Raw genomic sequence first — 21,460 nt, forward strand, 5'->3', positions numbered from 1 at the left:
ATGTGAATATATTTTAGCAGCCTAGATTAAGTCCTATTACATGAATGATAATGCACATGAAATTATCTTAAAAATCTTGACACCTAGGTGACTCAGTCAGTTATGCTTCCAACTCTTGATTTCAGTTCAGGTCATGTTGAGGATGGCGAGATGAAGCCCTGTTTCAGGCTCCACACCCAGTGCAGAGTCTGGTTAAAAGTCTCTTCCTCACTCTCCCCCTCTCTACCCCTGCTCTCTCTCTCACTCTCTCTCTCTCAAAAAAAAAAAAAAAAAAGTGATAATATACCATGTAGAATGCCACAGTTTGGTAAAGTAGTTCTATATTGATATTAAAATGTGACCAGATACACTGATCTAGACATGAACACACATCTGACATATATTGACTTGATGGTTCTCCAGCACTGGGATTCTAGTTCCTATACCTATGCCTACTCATCCACCCACATCTATTGGATAAGTGCTTAAATAGAGGGACCTTGGGCTATGTTCTCAAAACAGGCAACCTCTACCTTTATTGAGCAAAACATGGGGTGAAAGTAGCTACATTGTGTTATTGTGCTCCTGGCCATAATTTGAGTGAAAAACTACCACTATTGTTATTTTTTCTTGGAAATAACTTTCTTTATGAATGAATATGTGAAAGTTGGAGAAAAACAGTTTCAGGGATCTGGAAAACTTATAGATAGGGAAGTAGTTCTCAAGGAAATATAAAAATAAATAATCAGCAGGAGTGTGAAATGCCATGTGGTTTTATAAATGCATATAGCTAAGATTTTAGAAAATATTTGATTTAGCCAAGAGACATGGGTTGATCATGAAAATTCTGCCATTCACAAAGGAGTATGGGAACCAAAATAGAATTCACAGCATGTTTCCTCTTGCCCCTGCAACAAGTTACCACTTCAACAGCTATAAAGATTAATTTGGTGCAGGACATTAAGTCCAGGCTACCATCTATGTAACTATACACTCTCACTGTGAAGTCAGATAGATTTGGGACCTGAGTTGACAGAATGACAGAAGATTTTATGACATCAGGAATGTGTTTTATTTATGATTGATTAATGACATTGCTATCTAGTCCATGTTTGTGGAATAAGTACTGAGAGGAAGGCAAGAACAGCAATTAGATGATCATGTCCTTGGAAGGTGATATGAAATAAGATTTGATGCTCTAATACTGACATATTGACAAGGCCTTCAAAGGCATGTGGTCTTTATGCATTTTCATGATATTCTCTTTAGTGTTATATACATTATCACATATTTAACCTCATGGAACTATGAATATGGGCATTTGTTGCAAAAATGCCTATTGATGGAATTAGTAACAGATTTTTGCTTCTCTTACTATGGCAATGCATGGTCTGTGGACAGCACACTGAAGTTCAAGTTAAAGATTCCTACTTCTCTTTCCTAAATGATTTCTTTAATGTTTTGGTAGTTCAAGTTACACAAAGAAAGAGATCTTGGATGCCACATTCTTTCTTTAGACTGCTGTAGGATTTCTTTTTTTTATAATGGCATGAGATAATGCCTATTATACATAAGAACTCTATGGAATAAAGCTCAGTGCAGTGTGTATTAACTTTTGTTTTCTGGCTGTTATAATGACAAGATAAACATAGGCATAATGTTTTTACTACTTACATAGAAACCTGCAATGGAACTTCATAAAACTTTGACCTCTTGAAATGAATTCAAATGGAATTATCTTATATTTTGCTTATTATTTGGCTTCTAGAAATATGTGTGCTAGAAAAATGGATAACTGTATAAGAAATGGCACATTACTTTATGAAAATGCTTTTCTTTCCTTCAAATAAAAAGTTAATGCTAAAAGTAATAATAATCTGTTACTGTTACTGGTTAAGGGTTCAAATAAAAAGTTAATGCTAAAAGTAATAATAATCAGTAATCTGTTACTGGTTAAGGGTTCTTACTGTACAGTGTCTTAGTATACTTTATTTGATGAGATTTTATTAAAATTATTATTATTATTATGTTACATTGTCCTTTGAAATCATTGAATTGCCTAAATAGCATTATTCTATCTCTACTTGATAAAACAGAGAACATAGAAGATTAATTTCGATATAGAATAGAAAATAAAAATATCATAATATGCACCTCATTTATTAGAAGGGAGTACATATAAAAATAGTCATTTGAAGAGAAAAAAGAGATAGTGAATTATTTTAATTTTCATATCATCATAAAGCAGTAATGCTATCTTTATATGAAAGTACATAGTGTGAGTTTGTATTTATAAGAGACATGATCACCACCAGGTTTTTCTTAGACTATCTGACATTGACATATTATAGTTTTTATATATTATTTAATTGTTTTTGTTTGTTTTGTTTTAAACAGCAAATGCCAGTCTTCTTGGAGGAGGAGGTGGTAAGTCCTGAACATCACTTATTTTAAAATATACTTTTTACTACACCAACCACAAGATATTAAGTAAGTTCTATGATACTTATAAGAAAATTAACTGTAATTATTAAACAAAAAATGATAGTCTTCTAGAAAATAATTTATAATAAAAATACATACATTGGTTAGCCTAAATGTAATTTTGAAAGACTTCAAAATATGTGGAATATTGTTTTTCTTCTCATCAAACTGTATTTCTACCTTTGGCATAAGCTATAGCAGCTCTAAGCTATTGAGACAAACACACATATAGGAAATGATGGAGTCACTTTTGATATAAATTCTAAAACAATACATTTGGAGACTTGCAGTTTTAGGGGGTTTTTTCTATCAGAATGATATTAGAAAAGTTATGGCTTTAAAAAAAAAAAAAAAAAGAAAAGTTATGGCTTTGTAGCATGAGAGCTTGATATATCAGCCACTTAGGAAATTAACATCTGCATTTTGCTTTTTCTCTTAGCTTGTTTAGAGGAGAATAAATGAGATCAAATTGAGATGAAGAGAGTATTTTTTTGATACCAAAATCTTGGAGATGTTTATTATTTTAATTTCATTATTATTATTATTATTATTATTATTATTATTATTTTAATTTCTGGGTTGAAAGATGAGAACTTTCCTAGCCCATCTATAATATAGTAGGGGGGAAAATATACAATAGAATACAGTCGTGTTAGACCCAGGTAGACATAAATAGGTTTGTTTTCTCTCTTCCTCTTTCTTTTTTCCCCATTTGCTCCTTCTTTTCATGTATATCATTTAAGTAAATATAATTGCACTGAGATTTAGGCTTTCAAAAAAAATTCCCTGGCCATCATGAGGAGGTTATTGGGTAAATTTTATTTGGAAACTAAAATCTTAATCATTGTTCATATATAGGAATCAATAGATTTTTAGAAAACAGAATCCTGGAAATAGAAATATAGAAAAGTAAATCTAGAAAGTACTCTTCATATTATCACGTTAATGTACATTCTATGGTAGAGTATTTCTTGTTTTCTTCCCTAAAGTACTTTAGAAAATATAAATTGACAGGATTTCTCATTATATTTTTGGGAAATTAGAAGGGAAAATTTTCCTTCAGAGTTGGGTTCCAGTGAATTTTTATCTCTAGGTCTCTTTTGTAAAGAAAACATTATTAAAATAAATCCCCCATAGTGTTGATATTCTTACAAAACACATTAGTATTTTAACAAATTTGATGAATACTATTAAATAGGAAAAATCTTTCTCATGTACAAGTAGTCTAGATACAGACTAGAGAGTGGGAGTGGGTTTTTTTTTTTTTCCTCTGACCCGACCTGTGGCCCGTGAATGTACCCTAGCTGACCCCTGTGACCGTTCGCAGCATTTTACAGGCCAACCCAGCCCTGGGCCCACGGCTGATGTGGTTCTGTTGAAAATGGTGCACTCTTATAAAGTAGTTTTCCCAGTGCCTGTGTGTGGCCCACGGAGGTGGATGGAATGAGCCCCTGTTTCCCATGATCCTGGGGAGCTGCAGGCATGGCTAGCTGGTGGGAGAGTAATTCCATGGTCTCATCAAACATTAAAACTCTTACTTTTTTGGTCTTTTTCCCCTAGTGCATAGAACTCAGGGGTCCATGGTAGTAACTGGAGTAAATGGAGCTCTAGCCATTATAGATATGAGGGTCAGGAGGAATAAGAAAGTTGGGGGAAGAAAAAGTTGGCCCCTAAAAGATGAGTCTGTTTTCTTTAAGCAGCTTTCTCTGAAATCTTACATTATCCTAAAACTTACCAAATGGTCATTTGTAGATGTATGTAATTTCATTCCAGAAGGCAATGCACTCATCAAAAAGTACTTGGTGTTGTATTTTCTTTTGGCCAGATTATATTTAATTAATACTGATTATTACTTACCTCAATACCTTTCTATTTAAAATGTAATGATCTTAGCTGTTTTACAAAGGAAATAAAAACAACAATATATTTTAATAGTGGAAAATATCACATACACAGGTTGACATGAGCCAAGTTTATCTTTTGTTTCAATGAAGCTTAGATAATCACAAACAGAATTTTAAGGAAAAACAATAGTTTTCTTGAATGGGCATGCGGAAGAAGGGGGAAGAACTTGGTACTTCTGGCATATAGCAGATGTGTGTTAGGTCATGGAGTGACAAGTGGAGTGACGTATTTAAGAAACTTCTTTTTAGTAAATCAAGGGCAGGGTCAGAAGATTCTGCAGGTTTTTTAGATCTCATTACCAGAGAGATTGAAACACTTTCTTTCCTCCCTTCCTTTCTCCCTTCTCTCTCCCTCTCTCTCTTTCACTCTCTCTTGCCCTCTCCCTTCCCTTCCCTTTCTTATTGAAGAACAGTTGACATACAAAGTGGTATTAATTTCAGGTGTACAACATAATGATTCAAAATTTACATATATTATGAAGTGGTCACTATAATGTCTAGTTATCATCTATCATCATGCAAGGTTGTTACAATATTATTAACTGTATTCCTTGTTCTGTACATTACATCTCTCTGTGTTATTTATTATATAACTGGAAAGTTGTACCTCTTGATTTCCCTTACTTATTTCATCCATCTTACCCTCCTACCCTCTGGTTCTCTGTATCTATAAGTCTGTTTCTATTTTGTTTTGTTTGCTTTCTTATTTGTTATTTTTTAATGATGTTTTGTTTTTTAGATTCCACACATGAGTAAAATCATGGTATTTGTCTTGTCTGACTTATTTTACTTAGCATATTACCTTCCAGGTCCATCCATATTATTGCACATGGAAAGATTTCATTCTTTAGTATGGATGGGTGCTATTCCATTGTGTGTGTGTGTGTGTGTGTGTGTGTGTGTGTGTGTGTATATATACATATATATATACTTATATTTATATACACACATTTTATTTGGAAACTAAAATCATATATATATATATCTCCTATATTTTTATCTGTTCATCTGTCTCTGGATATTTAGGTTCCTTCTATAGCTTAGCTATTGTAAATAATGCTGTTATGAACATAGGAGTGCTTGTTTTTTTTGAATTAGCATTTTAATTTTCTTCAGATAAATACCTAAAAATGGAATTGCTGGGATTAGGGCTTTGTTCTCTAAGAAGGAAGGGGAGAGTGGGGGTTTTGATAGGCAATAAGTCGTTCCCTACCATAGTGAAAGGTAGGCTACTGTTCAGAAAGCCTTACCAAGCTGCTTTGTTTCAGTATGTGGAAACACAGTTGGTGTATATGTGTATATAGAATTAACTCTAGTGATCTGGCCTGTATTTTCTTATGGTTCTTCTAACCTGTGTGAGAAGATACATTATGAATTATTAGCAGTGTCAAGAAATTCAGAAATAGGCAAACTTAGGTTTCTGTTTACCTGAAGTATATACTTTACTGTCTGCCTCTAGATTGTTGATTTTGCTAAAATGCAGTTTTTGCTATAATTTCTAATTTCCAAATTCTAAAATTAGTGACTTGGCATCATCATAAAGATAAATTGCAAGTATTTAATATGGCTGTAATTTCTTTCTTTAAAGTAGGTCATTGATGGGTTTAAATTTATTTATGTACTTCCAGATATGTCAAGATTGCTCTAGAGTACATGTCTGAAATTAAATTTAAGGAACATTTTTATCCTTCTTTGAATGGAATTTTAGTCTTCTGATTCTATGACAAATCTTTTTAACCCTGTCAGTGATATTTGTAAAGTAACACTTAATAATTATCCAATAAGGGACAATTGAATTGATGTAATTCTCTTGAATTAATATATCTCCAAAAATCTCTAAAGGGAATAATTTATTGATTGACTAAACAATTTGATCGAGAAAATAATAATGCTATCTTAGGTACCATTTTTTCAGGCCCTCAGGAAGCCCCCCAATTGTATGTAAATAGTACTTGAAATTTAGACAAAATCAGTGTATATAAAATTGTATTATCTGTAAAATCTTCACATTGTGTTGTTTTTTTCTGAGTGCTTATAATCCAAGAAGAATGGTTTCCTAAAAGGAGATTAAAAAAAAAAAAAAAGGTCACTATCATCCTCTCAGTTCTTATTTGAAAGTGAGAGAATCACTTCACACCGGTGTGAATTTTTATCTTTGGGCTAGAGGTCACTCTTTCTAGAAATTTAGTGTCACAGATCAGACTTCATTCATTGTAATAAACACAGGTGATGAGGTTACAAATACCCAATCATTTCAGGTGAAATGGATCATCTCTGTCTTTATTTCCTAGATATATTAAAGGCAGAGACAAATGCTAATTTCTTACATAAGTATTTGACTGGTCTGTGGTGATTGACTTTATGTTACCTACGTAATGGTATAATGTCAAAAATACCTTAGAATTTCTGATAAGTTTTTACAAGCTTTCTATCATTGCTACCAATACTACCCTGTATAGCTAGCTGTATAGCTCATTAATATATAAACCAAGTAAAATTTATTTTCTAATTTTGCCATTTTATTAGTAAGGATAGGCTATATTATATGTGGTATCCAATAAGCCTAAAAATCTTAATGGCTTTATAAAATGAGTTTCCTTTCTTGCTCACATCGTTGGCTAAATAGGATTATTGGCTCTCCTACTTATGCTTTCCTCTAGGTGGCAATTCAGAGACTGAGGGGGATATAAGCTACACTGTCTGATGTGTGGCTGCTAAGAATGTCACAGTATAGGAGGAGAGAGCTAGAGGATCTTGTGAAATGTATTTACAGACCAGTTTGGGAATGGCGTATATCACTTTTGTTCATATTTCACTGGTTAGAATTTAGGCAGGTGACAACCACCTCCACACCCCCCATTCAACCTAACCACAAGGAAGACTGGGAAGAATGGATTCTGCAGTTTCCAGGAAGAGGAAATCATATGGTAAATACATAGTAACTTTCTCTGCCACAGTGTTCAAATGAGATCAGTGTTATTCTTCTTCTTATTATTATTATTAAATTAATGGTGAGCAAAATGAGACTTTGGGATATTTGGTGACTTTTTCAATGTTATATAGCTTATAAAGGGCAAACATTGAATGAGAAGACAGGGTTCTTGATTTCCACTCTAGAGCTCTTTGCCTTTCCTCTGTGATTTTTAATATATATTTGTTCTTCTGATTTGCTATTTCTGTGCTCAGGTAAATAACTTTATACCAGGAAAAATGAATGAGAGGACAGGAAAACATGTATCTGGGATATGGAGATGTTTTCCTTGGCTTATTTTCACAAGTCTCAGCCTCAATTGATAATTTGAAAGTACATACAATGGCACTGTCTTACAGTATTTGGATTGCTTTGGATTGCTGCCCAGATTCATGTACTTTTTTTGTGTAATTGAGGTTCAGTCTTAGAATACATTGCATTTTAAATACCTGTTCACTCGTCTGTAATAAGAATGTCTTACATGCACAAAGTCCTGTGATGTACTTTTGGAATATATAATAAAAAAAAAAAACAATCTTTGCATCTAGCCTCAAATTATGTGAAGAAGCAGAATTAGAAAGAAAAATCAGAATTAAAGAGTTAATTCCTTGATTTCTTTTAGATCATTGCATTAAATAGACCAGAACAAAATTTATAATCTCTTACTTTAGATATTTTCCCTCTCATTGTCACAATAATTAACATAAGACCAGTACTTTCTGATAGACCAAATAGGACATTATTCATGGAATTTGCTTCCTTTTCCAGTCTGTCAGAGCCTCTGAGTGCTAAACCTTGAAGCACAATGTTAGACTATTTAAATGACATTTCCTGACAAAGTGGCAATTTAAGGTTGGCATTTTATACACATAACTTAGTAGGGCTGCTGTTTTAAACATATACACACATATATTTGTATCAATACTATAATTTTAGCTCATCCTTGAGGTGTTTCTGTGGCGGGTTAATCTTAAAACTCTAAGTATAAGCAACTACCACTAAGTAGTACGTGAAAGCCATTTTTCTAGAATGAGATATAGCATATTTTATCACCTTTACCATTTCCAAAGGCTTCTTGCTTTCTTTGTGCCCCTTAGATGAATAAGGTTCAGTGGCCTGGGGTTAATAACTGTTCCTCTGAGGTCTCTTATTTCTTGTTTAGATAGTCTGTACTTGCAGAGAGAACTCCTAATGCTTTTTGTTATTAAAGTCCACTTATATGTTCATGGAGTTTGTGTGAGATATCAAAATACATGCTTTAAAAGCCCTGAAATCATAAAACTATTTGGTGTTATGCAATAGATTTCATTGGTAAATCTCCATCCACCTATCACCTTCTTCTACATATAAACACATAGATGTGGACATGTTCATTCATTCATTCAACAAACACTGGTTCAGTCACTACTGTGTATCAGTATTAATGATTGGTTTGGCAATAAACACACCCTTTTCCTGTAACTAATCACGGTCTCTGTTTCACTGATATAATTCCTCAGGTTCTTTCAAGTGTTTCAGGTATCAGACTCCTTCTTTAAAAAGCAAAACAGATGTGCTGAAAAATAATCTTTTTACAAAAAAATCTGATTTGTTTCTAAGAATTCCTAACATGGAAAACAACATATTTAAAGAGCTTTTTGAGTGTGTTTAAGTGGCTGTTTTTCATAAATTACTTTGTAAACATTCACAGGCAAAGTGGATTGCCTTCTCACCCTCTTTCCACACACCAAAGAGCCTTCCTCTGGCATATATCACTCCATTGCTCAAAAATCCCCACAGAGATTCTGTGTTTCACTCTTGTTGAACCTTGAGATCTGGCCAGGCCTTGAGCATGCTGAGAGGAATGATCAGCATTATCTGCTGCTGCTGATCAGCAGAGAGGGACCAAGGCCAGTGAAAGCTGGTAGGTTGTTGGGTTGCCCCTGAAGAGAGGTCATAAAGCATGTCTGACAGTGAGTTAGCCAGCTGGCCTAGGCTCAGTAGGTGGAGGGGTCCCAGCCATGGGCCTGGATGGTGGTAATGATCTCAGTTCTGAGAGAGAGCAGTATGGAAAGAGAAACTCAGGAACCCTGGCCTTGTTGGCCAGTCAGGGACCCAGTCTTAGGATAAGAGTGACAGGAAGGGACATGATACTAAACCATAGAAAATAGGCTTAAATCTTGACTGCCTCAGGGAGGATTGATCCTAGACACTGCAGAATGTTAAGCCTCCTAGAGGTCAGGAGACTGAGAAGTGAGGAAGGAGAGAAGGAGGATACAGGGGCCAGGAGTCAGGCCAGATCTGACAACATTTAGTTATTGCCTTTGTCCCCTCTCCCTCCCTCTTCTGTCCCTCTTTTCCTCCCTTCCCTCATTCCCCACCTTTTTTCTTTCCTTTCATTCCCACCCCCCCTTTTCAGTCAACAGCATGTCTGATTACCTCTTTTATACTAGTTTTGATGTTGAGATAGCAAAGATTCTTACAAGTAGGTGCAGTTAGAGCTAAACATTTTTATTTATACATCATCTTGAGAACTGGAAAGATTCTTAATACGGGAAAAATGAAGCAGAAAAGATGAAATCAACATCTTGGAGTGGTTGGGGAAGCCTTTCCAGAAGAGGTCACGCTTGGAGGATGAATATGATTTACCAGGAGAGGAAGGAAAGGACCCACTCAGTTATATTTCCTACTGTGTGATTTAGAAATCATATAGACACCCTGCTCTACTTCAGTTAGCCTCCTAACTCTTCAGTCAGAATATCTGGACCTTGGTTAAACAGTGGATGCCTGACCATCTAGGCATGCCACTTAAAATGGGGTCAACCCATTTTAGAACTGAAGAAAGGAGCTCTGATGCTGGTGGTATTGGGAGCAAACATCTACCAGTCAACCTGGGCAAGGTGGTCAACCCCAGCACAGACTCCTCCCTGCCATGCCTTCTCCTCTGATGACCTTACCTGCATCTCAGTCTAGGGACTAGCTCTACAGCTGCTCATACCAGTTGAATTTTGATTATATGATTTTCTCATTCCACATAAGCTTGTCTAATTCTATTCGTAGGAGTTTGACCCAGCTGTGGTTGCCCTAATCCTGTCTGCCATTTGTCATTAAGCCTTCCAGATGCTTCCTGGTGGAGGAAGGAGAGGAGTGTGAGGTCCAGGTCATATCTGTGCTTGAACTTTTCTATTTTAATGGCCATTCCATGGACATGTTTTGTTTATTCCACTTCTAACTTTGAACACCATGATGTCTTTAGTCTAAAGCTAAATTTTAAAGTTATTCTTCCGATTGACTGCATACCTACTCCCCCTTCTAAGTGAAACCGCACCATCTAAAAACCCTGTCGAAGGGGTAGCCCTATGCAGATTAAATGCCTCTTTTCATTCCAGCCATAGCTGATAGAACCTGGAAGGATACATTTCCAATTAGGGAATATACTGCTCATGTGCCAGTTAATGAGATTTGATGTTCATTTAGAAATAGGATCAAGGATATACCTTAGGAAAAGTTTTTAAGAAGGTTGGCTTAGCTGTTGAAACTCACACTTGAAAAGCATTGGACAATGAGATTTATGGACAGTAATCTCTTAATATTTTACTTGATTTGGGTTTCTCATTGAAAACAATGAATTGATTTTGTAATGCACTTCTAATTTAAAATATTAGGATATGAAAATGGGAGGTTACTTAGAAATAGAAGTGTGAACATTGACACCATAACCTCTATATTATGATTAATTAAAATAAATAATCACTTTTTAGGTTCATAGCTTTGTTTTATTAAAGATAATTGATTCTTTTCTCTGACATAGGCTTTATTTAATTAGCTTGTGGGTGTTTCATAAAACCTTTGTGTGATCCTTGTGTTCAACCTTTAGAAGAAAAATACAGATGATTGCTCACGTAAGGGTTTGGCACAATTTTCTGAGATTATGAAGGTGCATAAGCTATACACACTCAATTAAAACCATACTCTGAATTTTGATCTCTTCCCTGGCTAGCCATGTGCGGGATGATGCTTTTGTGATGCTGGGCAGTGGCAGTAAACCTCAGCTGTCAGTCGTTCATGTGATCTTGAGGATAAATAATTGATATGCTTACAACCATTCTGTACCTATACAACAATTCTGTGTTTTTCACTTTCAGTATAGTATTCAACATATTACATGAAGTATTTCAACTCTTTATTATAAAATAGATTTTGTATTAGATGATTTTGTCCAACTGTAGGCTAATGTAAGTATTCAGAGCACATTTAAGGTAGGCTAAGCCAACCTATGATCTTTGGTAGTGGGTATATTAAATACTTTTTTGACTTATTATATTTTCAACTTACAATGGATTTATCAGGATGTAACCCAGTCATGAGTCAAGGAGGATCTGTAAAGTAAAAACATTTATTCTTAAATTTTCGCAGCTGAAGTTTAGTTTATTTTAAAATATTAATTGCACTTAAGTTAAAATGATATATCTTATCTTTATTAAATCTTTCATTGATCATGTGAGGAAATAGTCTACATACATTGTGATAGCTGCTTTCCCTATTAATAATATTAACCTTTGAGACTTAGAAAATTTTGGATAAAATAGTGGTATCATTGCAGAAGAGATAGCATGGAAAGGGGTTTTTCACACATGTATTCCTGGGGGGAAAGAGACCCAGCAAGACTGAGGAAATAATTTTAGATTCCAAAAATATGGTAGAGGAAATAAAAAACCTTTTTACAACAAACTCACATAAATTATGGGTAAAATATGATAATTTAAGTATTTCAGCTTGCAAGAAGGAATGAGAATCCTTGGATGCTATAAACAATTGAGTACTGAAAAAACAAAGTGAATCAGAACTATAATATAATCATATGATAGATGCCTTTATGGTAGTACAGACGGTGAGGTCTGAGGATAGTTCTCATTTGTGGATACAAAATAGAACTGTATAAAGTAGGTTAAGGTTTAGATTCTTATCAAAAGCCAAGATCTGTTACATTTGAAAAAAATTCCCCATTGGCTCAAGAAAGTTATAAGAAAGACTCCCCCCACCTAAACAGTAAATGTCCCAGGCCTGCAACTTCATTGTGTTTAGTATTTAAATTTATATCACTTATGTCTAAGAATCCCAGACCCAAGAAATTAAAATAAAAATTGGTCCTAGGGGTTACTATCAAAGAAAATTTAAAATCACTTTGCAGGTAAATGCCCAACAGAAGGCCACAGGGTATTCCCACAAAAGAAAAAGCCATAGCAAAATGATGCAATTATCAGAAGTTATAAAACACATGAGAAAATTTACAGTGGGGAAGCCTCATAAACTCTACCTCACCCAGGTAATCAAAGTCACAACCAGCAGTGATTAATCACATTGGTAAGATATACCTTTAATATGATTTAATGAAAATGCAATTTTAATTATTTCATTGTTTCATTTTCATGTTATTTTCCTCTCAACCACTGATAACTGTAATCTAATCATGAATAAAATATCAGATGAATTTTATTTTATTTTAAAGATTTTATTTATTTATGTATTTGAGGAGAGAGAGTGAACAGGAGGGAGAGAGAGAGAGAGAACCTGAAGCAAACTGTGCTGAGCACAGAGCCTGATGAGATACTCAATCCCACAAATGTCAGATCATGACCTGAGCCAACACAAAGAGTCAAACTCTTAACTGATTGGGCCATCCAGGCATCCTCAGGCAAATTTTAATAGAAGGGCATAAGGGCATCCTACAAAATATTTAATTGGTATGCCTCAAAACTATAAAGGTCATCAAAAATTAGGAAAATCTGAGAAACTTTCAAAACTAAGAGGAACTTACAATTTGTCAATTCACTGTAATGTAGTATCCTGAAACAGAAGAAAACATTAGGTAAAACTAAGGAAATGTTAATAAACTTGGAACTTAGTTAATAATAATATGTTAATATTGGTTTGTTAATTGTAACAAACAATTAGTGTACATACTCAAGATATTAACAGTACAGGAAACTTGGTGTGAAGTACATGGGAACTCTGTAACATCTTTTAAATTTCTCTGTTAAACCTAAAACTCTTCTAAAAGAGAGTCTATTATGAAAAAAACTGAGGAATCAGTCCCAAATGCATCCCAAATATGCAAGAGTCAGAGTAAGCATCAAGACTCGACTCCCAATAGGGGTGCCTGGGTAGCTCAGTTGGTTAAGTCTCTGACTCTTGGTTTTGGTTCCGGTCATGAAATTGAACGCTGCAAAGGACTCCTTGCTTAGTGGGGAGCCTGCTTGAGATTCTCTCCCTCTGCCCTTCTCCCTACTCGTACATGCACTCCCTCTCTCTAAAGTAAATAAATAAATCTTAAAAAAAAAAAAAACCTGGACTCCCAAGAAACAAAGGTAGTCAGATAGCATCCAAATAGAGAATAGAAAATACCAATAAATATGTTTAACATAATTAAAGGCATACAAATTAGAATTGAAATTCTAAGAAAAATGATAAAATACCAAAAAGAGGCTGATGTGAAAAAGAAACAAATTGAAATCCTGAGTGAAATATGTGAAATTAAAAACTCTAATAACAGATTTTATAAAATGTTAGACCTAACCAGAGAGAGAATTAGTGACTTAGAAGATGGCACTGTAGGAATTACCCAGAATGCATCACAGAGATATAAATGGTAAATATGAAAAGATGGGATAGAAAGAAGACTGATTGAAGGAAAGTATCCTGTATGTATACAATGGGAATTCCAGAAAGTAAAAGATTCAAAGAATGGCAATATTTGAAGACTTAATAGTTGATGATTTTTCACAATTGCCTCAGAAATGTTATCCCATAGAATGCACATACTGATTTTGAGTGAGGAAAAATTAAATTAAATCCAGAAGTGAACACATTATAGTGAAGATGTAGAATATGAAAGAGAAAAATAAAAACTTCAATGATACCAGAAATAATTTTCTACAAAGAAACAACGTTTAGACTAACAGCTGAATTATCAGCAGCAATAGATACTAAAAGGCAACAAAGCAATATTTGGGAAAATTGTTATTAACCTGGAATTTCTTTATCCACAAAAACTATCACTCAGTATTGAGGCAAAATAATTTTCATATAAATATTGAAAAGAAAATTAATCATAGACTTGCTGAGAACTACCAAAACGTAATCTTAAAAAGGAATTTGAATCCATCTTTCACACCTCAAAAAAGATTGTTATGACAATTCTATTGTATTATTATTTTTCTAAGTTTAGGATAGAAAATTTTACACATGTAGAAATGTATATAGAGTAACGTGATAAATCCACTTTTCTCATCATGCAGCTTCAACAGCTTTCAACTCATAGCTAATATTGTTTCATCTATACCTCTATCCACTCAAAAACCTAGATTATTTTCAAGCAAATCCAAGAATCATTCTCATAAATATTTTGGTATGCACATTTAATAGGTAGGGGCTGTATTTTTCCTCTATTTTTATTTTAACATAATAAAATATAAATTTTAAATTTAAAAAAAACGCTCCTTACTATTATCAAATGTCCAGTAGTGTATGGATTATTCCTTTATAATTTTTTACAGTATATTTGGTTGAGTTGGGATACAAATGAGAGGTTTTATTTGCCTAATTGTTATGTCACTTTCATCTCTTTTAATATATGGATTCCTCCTCCATATCTGATCTCAGTATGTATCTCTAAAAGATAGTTTTTCTGTGTGTTTATGCTTTCAACTGGATACTTATTTAAGTTATTTTGTTTTCATTGATTTGGAGGAGTTGTATTTTAAAATGTAGTTTCATAATTGTTAAACATTTGACATTACTTTTATAATTCTGTCTCATAGTTAACTTTTTGGGAAAAAAGCAAAGCTTAAGTAATTCTGTTAAAAAATATTTAGATAGGTACATCATACTCAAAGATAAGAATAAATAATTGCAAAATAATTTTGCAAAAACCTTTGAGACATGGAAATTTCTTGTAAAAATTCTGGGCTTTTCTAAGCTTTCCTACTGTGTTTGGCTAGCTAAATAGGACCCAAACTCTTAGATGCAGATATTTATATCCGCCCCCCCCCCAACAAAATATTTTAGAGTTCAGAAGTACTTTACATAGCTGCCAGAATATGTCTATTTATCTATCTAATTATATAGTAGATCTGGTATAGTGTGCTTGTGCAGCTGATCTCCTTGTATTAAAGGTATACTCTTTTCTTTTTTTTTTTTTTTTTTTTTTAAAGGTATACTCTTTTCAATAGTATACAAAGGAAAAAAATTTATAGAATTCCTGTTTTAAATATCATTCCTTATCCGCAAGGAGACTCTGAATGTGACTGCTAAGGGCACGGTAGGAAATAAAAGTCCAAGAAAATAGTATAGGTCACGTCTCTTGTGTTGTAGGATTACTAGACTACATCCCTTCAGTTTATGGGGGCGGGTGAGGGATGGTTTTCTTTACTGTATCTTTTTTGGCTCCATAGTAATACAAAGTGGGCCAGTTTCTTTAAAAGCTGCTTTATAATCTTTTTAATTTCAGTGCTGTTAAGAATCCTATTCCATTCCTTGGAGCTGCCTTAATTGGACTCCAAGCTAGAGATGTGCAGTGGAGTATAGGGAGGAATGAACCTGGCCACTTCTGAATAGCAACAAATCCAAGGAGATACCATGAGTCTAGTCACAGACATTGAGGATTTGTTCCACTCAGAGTCCTTTAACTTTACATGATCACTTATTGCTGAAGTTGTGGTTTTGGCCAGAAGTCATTAATAGCTTTTGCTGTTGTTTATTTTTCATGAGTTAGGACAAATTCATTATTTTGTGTCCTAGTTTCCTTCTTTGAAAAGATGATTATAATATGTAGCAACTTTGTAGAAGTGGAATAACTAATTGCTCATTGTAAAGTGCTTTTCAAATACAAAGTGGTTATTACTGTAGTTATTATTATTATATTCTAAAACTGAGAGATGAAAAGTGCTAGATAATTGTAAGATATGTGATGTTATATCCAAATAAAGAAGAGTAACTTGGATTGTTGGATAACAGAAATCTAAATACCTGTGTGTGGTAGAGGCGAGTTTCTTTTGTTGGAAGATAATATAGGTAATTGTGCTTTAGTTAACCCCAAGTAAACCCACAGATTTTACATATAAATATAGACAGAAATTATTCTAATAGCAGTTCATTTCATACTCTATAGTAGTAGTTGTAAGGAACCTTTCTTTCAAGCATTTAAATGCCCAGAGTGAGAAATTATTTTATCCTAGTACATGAAGTATTCCAGCTTCATGCAACATTACCAGACTAGGAAAAGGTGAGCTAAACATATTGTTTAGAACAGGACATTTGCTGAGGCTATCTCGCAAAGCACTGTTGAAAGAGGAACAAGAAATAGCAGGGTATCCCTATTCAGGCAATTACTTGGCTCTGTGGAAGAGTGAGGGATCCTACAAAACTGAAATGATGGGCCATTTAATTTGTATGGCCAGTAGGCATAGAGTATGGCCATGTATGGCCAGGCTAGGAGTAGGAGGAGGGAAGGAGGAATCCAACAGAAGCTGACTGAACACATAAGGGTTGGAAGGAAGAAGTGTCCTGAAACTTGGAGGACTTCAGAGAAGACCCATCAGGCTTCTCATCCAGGATGTGAATGGCATTTGCCATTCAGTATCTCTTCCCCATGTCTAATTCTCATTCTCTGGAAATAGCTTTGAACCCTCAGAGTTATTTTCTGAGAACAGAAGAATCAGTAATTACTAGGTCTATCGGTCCTTCTGTCTGAGAATTGCCCTCAGTTCAAGTAAGCTACAGCCTCCATTCTGTAGCCCAAGAGTTCTTCCCTATACTTCATCCTGAGAAAGTAATATTTCCAATGTTCAAGTCTGTGAAGATTTTGTCATATTTTTAAAAATATTTTATTTATTTATTAATGAGAGACACACAGAGAGAAAGAGGCAGAGACAGAGGCAGAGGGAGAAGCAGGGAGAGGGAGAAGCAGGCAGAGGGAGAAGCAGGCTCCATGCAAGGAGCCCGACATGGGACTAGATCCAGGGACCCCAGGATCACGCCCGGGGCCGAAGGTGGCGCTAAACCGCTGAGCCACCCAGGCTGCCCGATTTTGTCATATTTTTAAATAAAAGAAAACATTATAAAATTGAAACCTCTTTGACTTATCTTCCCAGTTTTACTTTTCCTTCACGTGAAGATACTTGTTATCATGCATTTGATGTATATCTTTTTGCTTGTCATAGTTCTATAGACATATGTATTTATAAATAAGAAGTAATATTGTTTTATTTTAAAACTTTGCATAAAAACGTTATATATTATAGGTATTTCTAAAGTTTTTTCAGTAAACATTGTTTAAGCATGTATTTATGGAGGTATAGGGACCGCTAATTACAAAATGATTACTTTAAGGATGATGTTTTTGCTTGAAAGAAGAATGGCTTTCTACCTTTAAAATGAAGGCCTATAAATAATGTGGCTTTTAGGAACATACATACCAGTTGTGCAAAAATATGTCTTCATTATCTTGGTACAGCCAAGTCTTTTTAGTGAAGAAAAACTGTCATATTGGGCATACATTTTTGAAAAGGCATCAGTACTAAATCTCAGCTCCCATAAATTGGAATGTAGCACAGTAGTACATCTAGATAACATTCAGGCTGGTGCTCTTAAATCCTGTCTAGCCCTTCTTTGTATGTATCAGGCAACACTAGTTTTTGACCTAAAGATTAAAAAAAAAATCATTCCAGCCTTTGGACTGAAGAGTTCAAAGGATATGCCAATGTTTTATCATCCTTTGTCAAATCATATGAAGTAACTTTGATAAAACATCTAAAAAGGTCTTATATTTGGTTATTTTCCCTTGAAATAGAAAACTCCAACAATAATTATTATTATTAAATATACTCTGAATTAGGGTTCTGAACTTTTGTGTGCCATCAGAATTGCCTGAAGGGTTGGTTAAAACACAAATTACTGAGCCCCATATCCAGAGTTTCTGGTTTAGTAGGTCTGGGGTGGAGCCTAAGAATTTACATTTCTAACAAGTTCCCTGATGATGCTAACATGCCTGAGGACCACACTTTGAGAATTTCTCCTCTAAAAGAGAGTCATTAAAGAGCAGACTTCAGGCTATATTATAGTGAGGAGGTTGGTAAATCTTCTCCTCCCCAGCGTCCTCCACCCAAAAGGCAACTATGAACCTGGACAAAACAACCCCACAACCATTTCAGATCTCCAGAATTCAAGCCATGGAATACAACAATCTGAAAAGAGTATATGCTTCAAAAGTTGCTGAACTTCAGATAAGAAAGGTAGAAATCTTGACATTCTTGCTCCTATCTTTTCTTTGCTCTTTTGGTCAGTTTGGAAGTTCTGCAGGGAGAGACAGGCTGTGTGGCTGTGGTCAAAAGAAACTCGCTTGACTTGGATGTGGTAATGGTCATACCCAGCAGAGGTGTTAGTAAAAGACAGGATTTAGGCCAGCTGAAGGGTCAAAGCCTGAGGTTATGGTTGTGGTTGGGACAAACATATTTCTGGCTGAGGCTGAACACATGTGCAGTGGAGACCAAGGAGGCTCCAAGATTTTTGTATATTCCCAGTCAATCCTGAGGCTGTATCTATGTGCATAGAAGACACACAAGGCCCAGGAGAGTATAAAAGCCAGAGAAGACTTGAAGATAGTCTGATCTTTGATTGTGCTTTTAACCTACACCAAGAACTATCAGCAGAGAATGGAAGCCTAACTCCATCAGTGGTGGAGCCTTTGGGGTGACCAAAATGACTGTCCAATCATTGGCTGACAACTAGGCTACAATGAAACAGGAGCAACTCTTAACTAGCTCAGATTAAAAATAAAAACAGGAAATTAAAAACATAAGCAAAGATATAAGAGAAAAATATGGGAAAAATATATTTCACAGATTTAGCCCAGGTAAGTTACTAAACAAAACAAACACAAACTCTCAACAGTAACCTTCAGATGGAAAATAATCAGATTCCAGAGCTTTTGTAATATATTATCCAAAATTTCTAGTAAACAACAACAACAAAAAAGAGACATGAAAGAAATGGGAAATTGATGGATGCTCAAGAAGAAATACAGCCCAGAAGTAAAACGGTGATTGCCAGGGACCAGCAGAATGGGGAGTTGTTGTTTAATGGGTACAAAATTTCAGTTTGGGAAGGTGAAAAAAGTTCTGGAGATTGGTGGTAGTAATGGTTGCATAGCAGCATGAATCTACTTTATGACACTGAACTGTGCATTTCCAGTTAAAATAGTAAATTTTATGTTATATATATTTTACTACAGCAACAAAAAAAGGAGTCAGTAGACATGTCAGTGAATGTTCTCAGATGTCCATCTTAGCATACAAATAATTAAAGAAGGCTATTATAAATACAGTTGACCCTTCATGGGTCAACAACATGGGTTTGAAGTGGGTGGGTCCATTTTACATACAGTTTTGTTTTCTAAATACAGTACTGTAAGTGTATTTTCTCTTTATGATTTTAATAACATCTTTTGTCTAGCTTACTTTATTTTAAGAATACAGTATATAACACGTATACAAAATATGTGTTAATTGACTTATCATTAAGGCTTCTGGTCAACAGTAGGCTCTTAGCAGTTAGATTGGGGGGGAAGATAAAAGTTATATAGAGATTTTTGACTGTGAGGGGTCAGCACCCCTAACCTCAGTATTGTTAAAGGGTCAACTTATATTTGAGAAACAAAAAGGGCACATGTTTAAATAATTAAAGGAAAGTATGATAATAATGAATCAACAAATTATAGGTTCTCAATAATCATATAAAAATGATCACATTCTACATTGACAAGTGCGATAACTGAAAGAGCCCTGAAATCTAATAGCAGATTAAAGATGTCGGAAGAAAGAGTCTTTGAACCTGAATTTAGGTCAATTGAAATTATTCAATCTAAAGAAACAGAGAAAAAGAAAAGATTGAAGAAAAATGAACAGAGCCTCAAGAGCTGTGGGATAAGAACAAGCATACCAACATGTTTGTAACGGGAGTCCCAAAAAAGAATAGAAAAAGGGAAGGAATAAATATTTGAAGAAATAATGGCCAAAATCTTATCAAATTTGAGAAGAAACATAAGTCACACATCTAGGAAACTACAAGAACCATTAGTCAGATAAGTAAGTACAAAGAGATCTGCTTAGCAGAACTGTTGAAAGACAAAGAGAAAATTAGGAAAGGAGCAAGAGAAAAAATAAGTCATCATGTGCAAGGGACCATCAATATGATTAATGGTTAATTTATCTTCTCATATAATGGAGGCCAAAGGTAGTAAAATAATATTTAAAGTCCCCCAAAAAACCCAAACAAAAAACCCTTCCAGGCAAGAATCCAATATCTACAAAACTTTAAAAACGCGGGTGAAATAAAGGCATTCCCAGATAAAGAAAGATTGAATACCTTTCTTATAAGAAATACTTAAGAGAAATACTAGAGTCCCCAGGCTGAAGGAAAACCATACCAGATGGTTACATGAAACCACACATACACACAAAAAAGCACCAGACATCATAAATATGTGGGTTGATATAAAAGACTCTATAAATATATTTTTCCTCATTTCTTCATTAACTTTAAAATATATAAGATTGGTTTATAACATACATAAGCGGACTACGTTTGATGACAATAGCACAAATGAGGGTAGGAATGAAAATATATTAAAGCAAAATTTACATATTGAATTACACATAGAAAGAAGTTTCATGGTGATCTCTCATATGTCCACCACCTTGATCTACCATTAATATTTAACTGTACTTGTGCTATCACACTATGTCTGTGTAGCCATCTATCCATGCATCAATCCATTTTTTTCTTATGGTTTATATGTAAGAGAACAAAATGGAAATAACTTAATGTCCCATGGTAGGGATTAATTAAGTAAATTGATCAGTGCTTCCACTCCATGGAATTATATGTAGTCATTCAAATTTGTAATTTTCAGTCTATATAGAAAATCCTATATCTAGTGATAAAATAACAGAATATGAAAGTACTCGCTGCACATTGATTTAAATATCATAAAACAAATTATACAAATGGAAAGAACCATAAATGAATATAGAAAAATAAGAGATGCTTGATCTGTTAGGGTAGTGGAGTTTTTGTAAATATTTGT

General features: G+C 34.3%; 1 protein-coding gene across 2 annotated transcripts in view; it reads left to right on the plus strand.

Annotated features, from left to right (window-relative positions):
• MACROD2 (mono-ADP ribosylhydrolase 2) overlaps positions 1-21,460 on the plus strand; it is a 1,912,080-nt gene that overhangs the window by 454,407 nt on the left and 1,436,213 nt on the right. For both annotated transcript variants that reach the window (XM_041733514.1, XM_041733515.1), the window contains exon 4: positions 2,377-2,406. In XM_041733514.1, coding sequence (XP_041589448.1) covers positions 2,377-2,406 — 30 coding nt within the window. The remainder of the gene's footprint in view (positions 1-2,376; positions 2,407-21,460) is intronic.

The sequence above is a fragment of the Vulpes lagopus genome, chromosome 18, assembly GCF_018345385.1.
Source record: "Vulpes lagopus strain Blue_001 chromosome 18, ASM1834538v1, whole genome shotgun sequence".
Lineage (NCBI taxonomy): Eukaryota > Metazoa > Chordata > Mammalia > Carnivora > Canidae > Vulpes > Vulpes lagopus.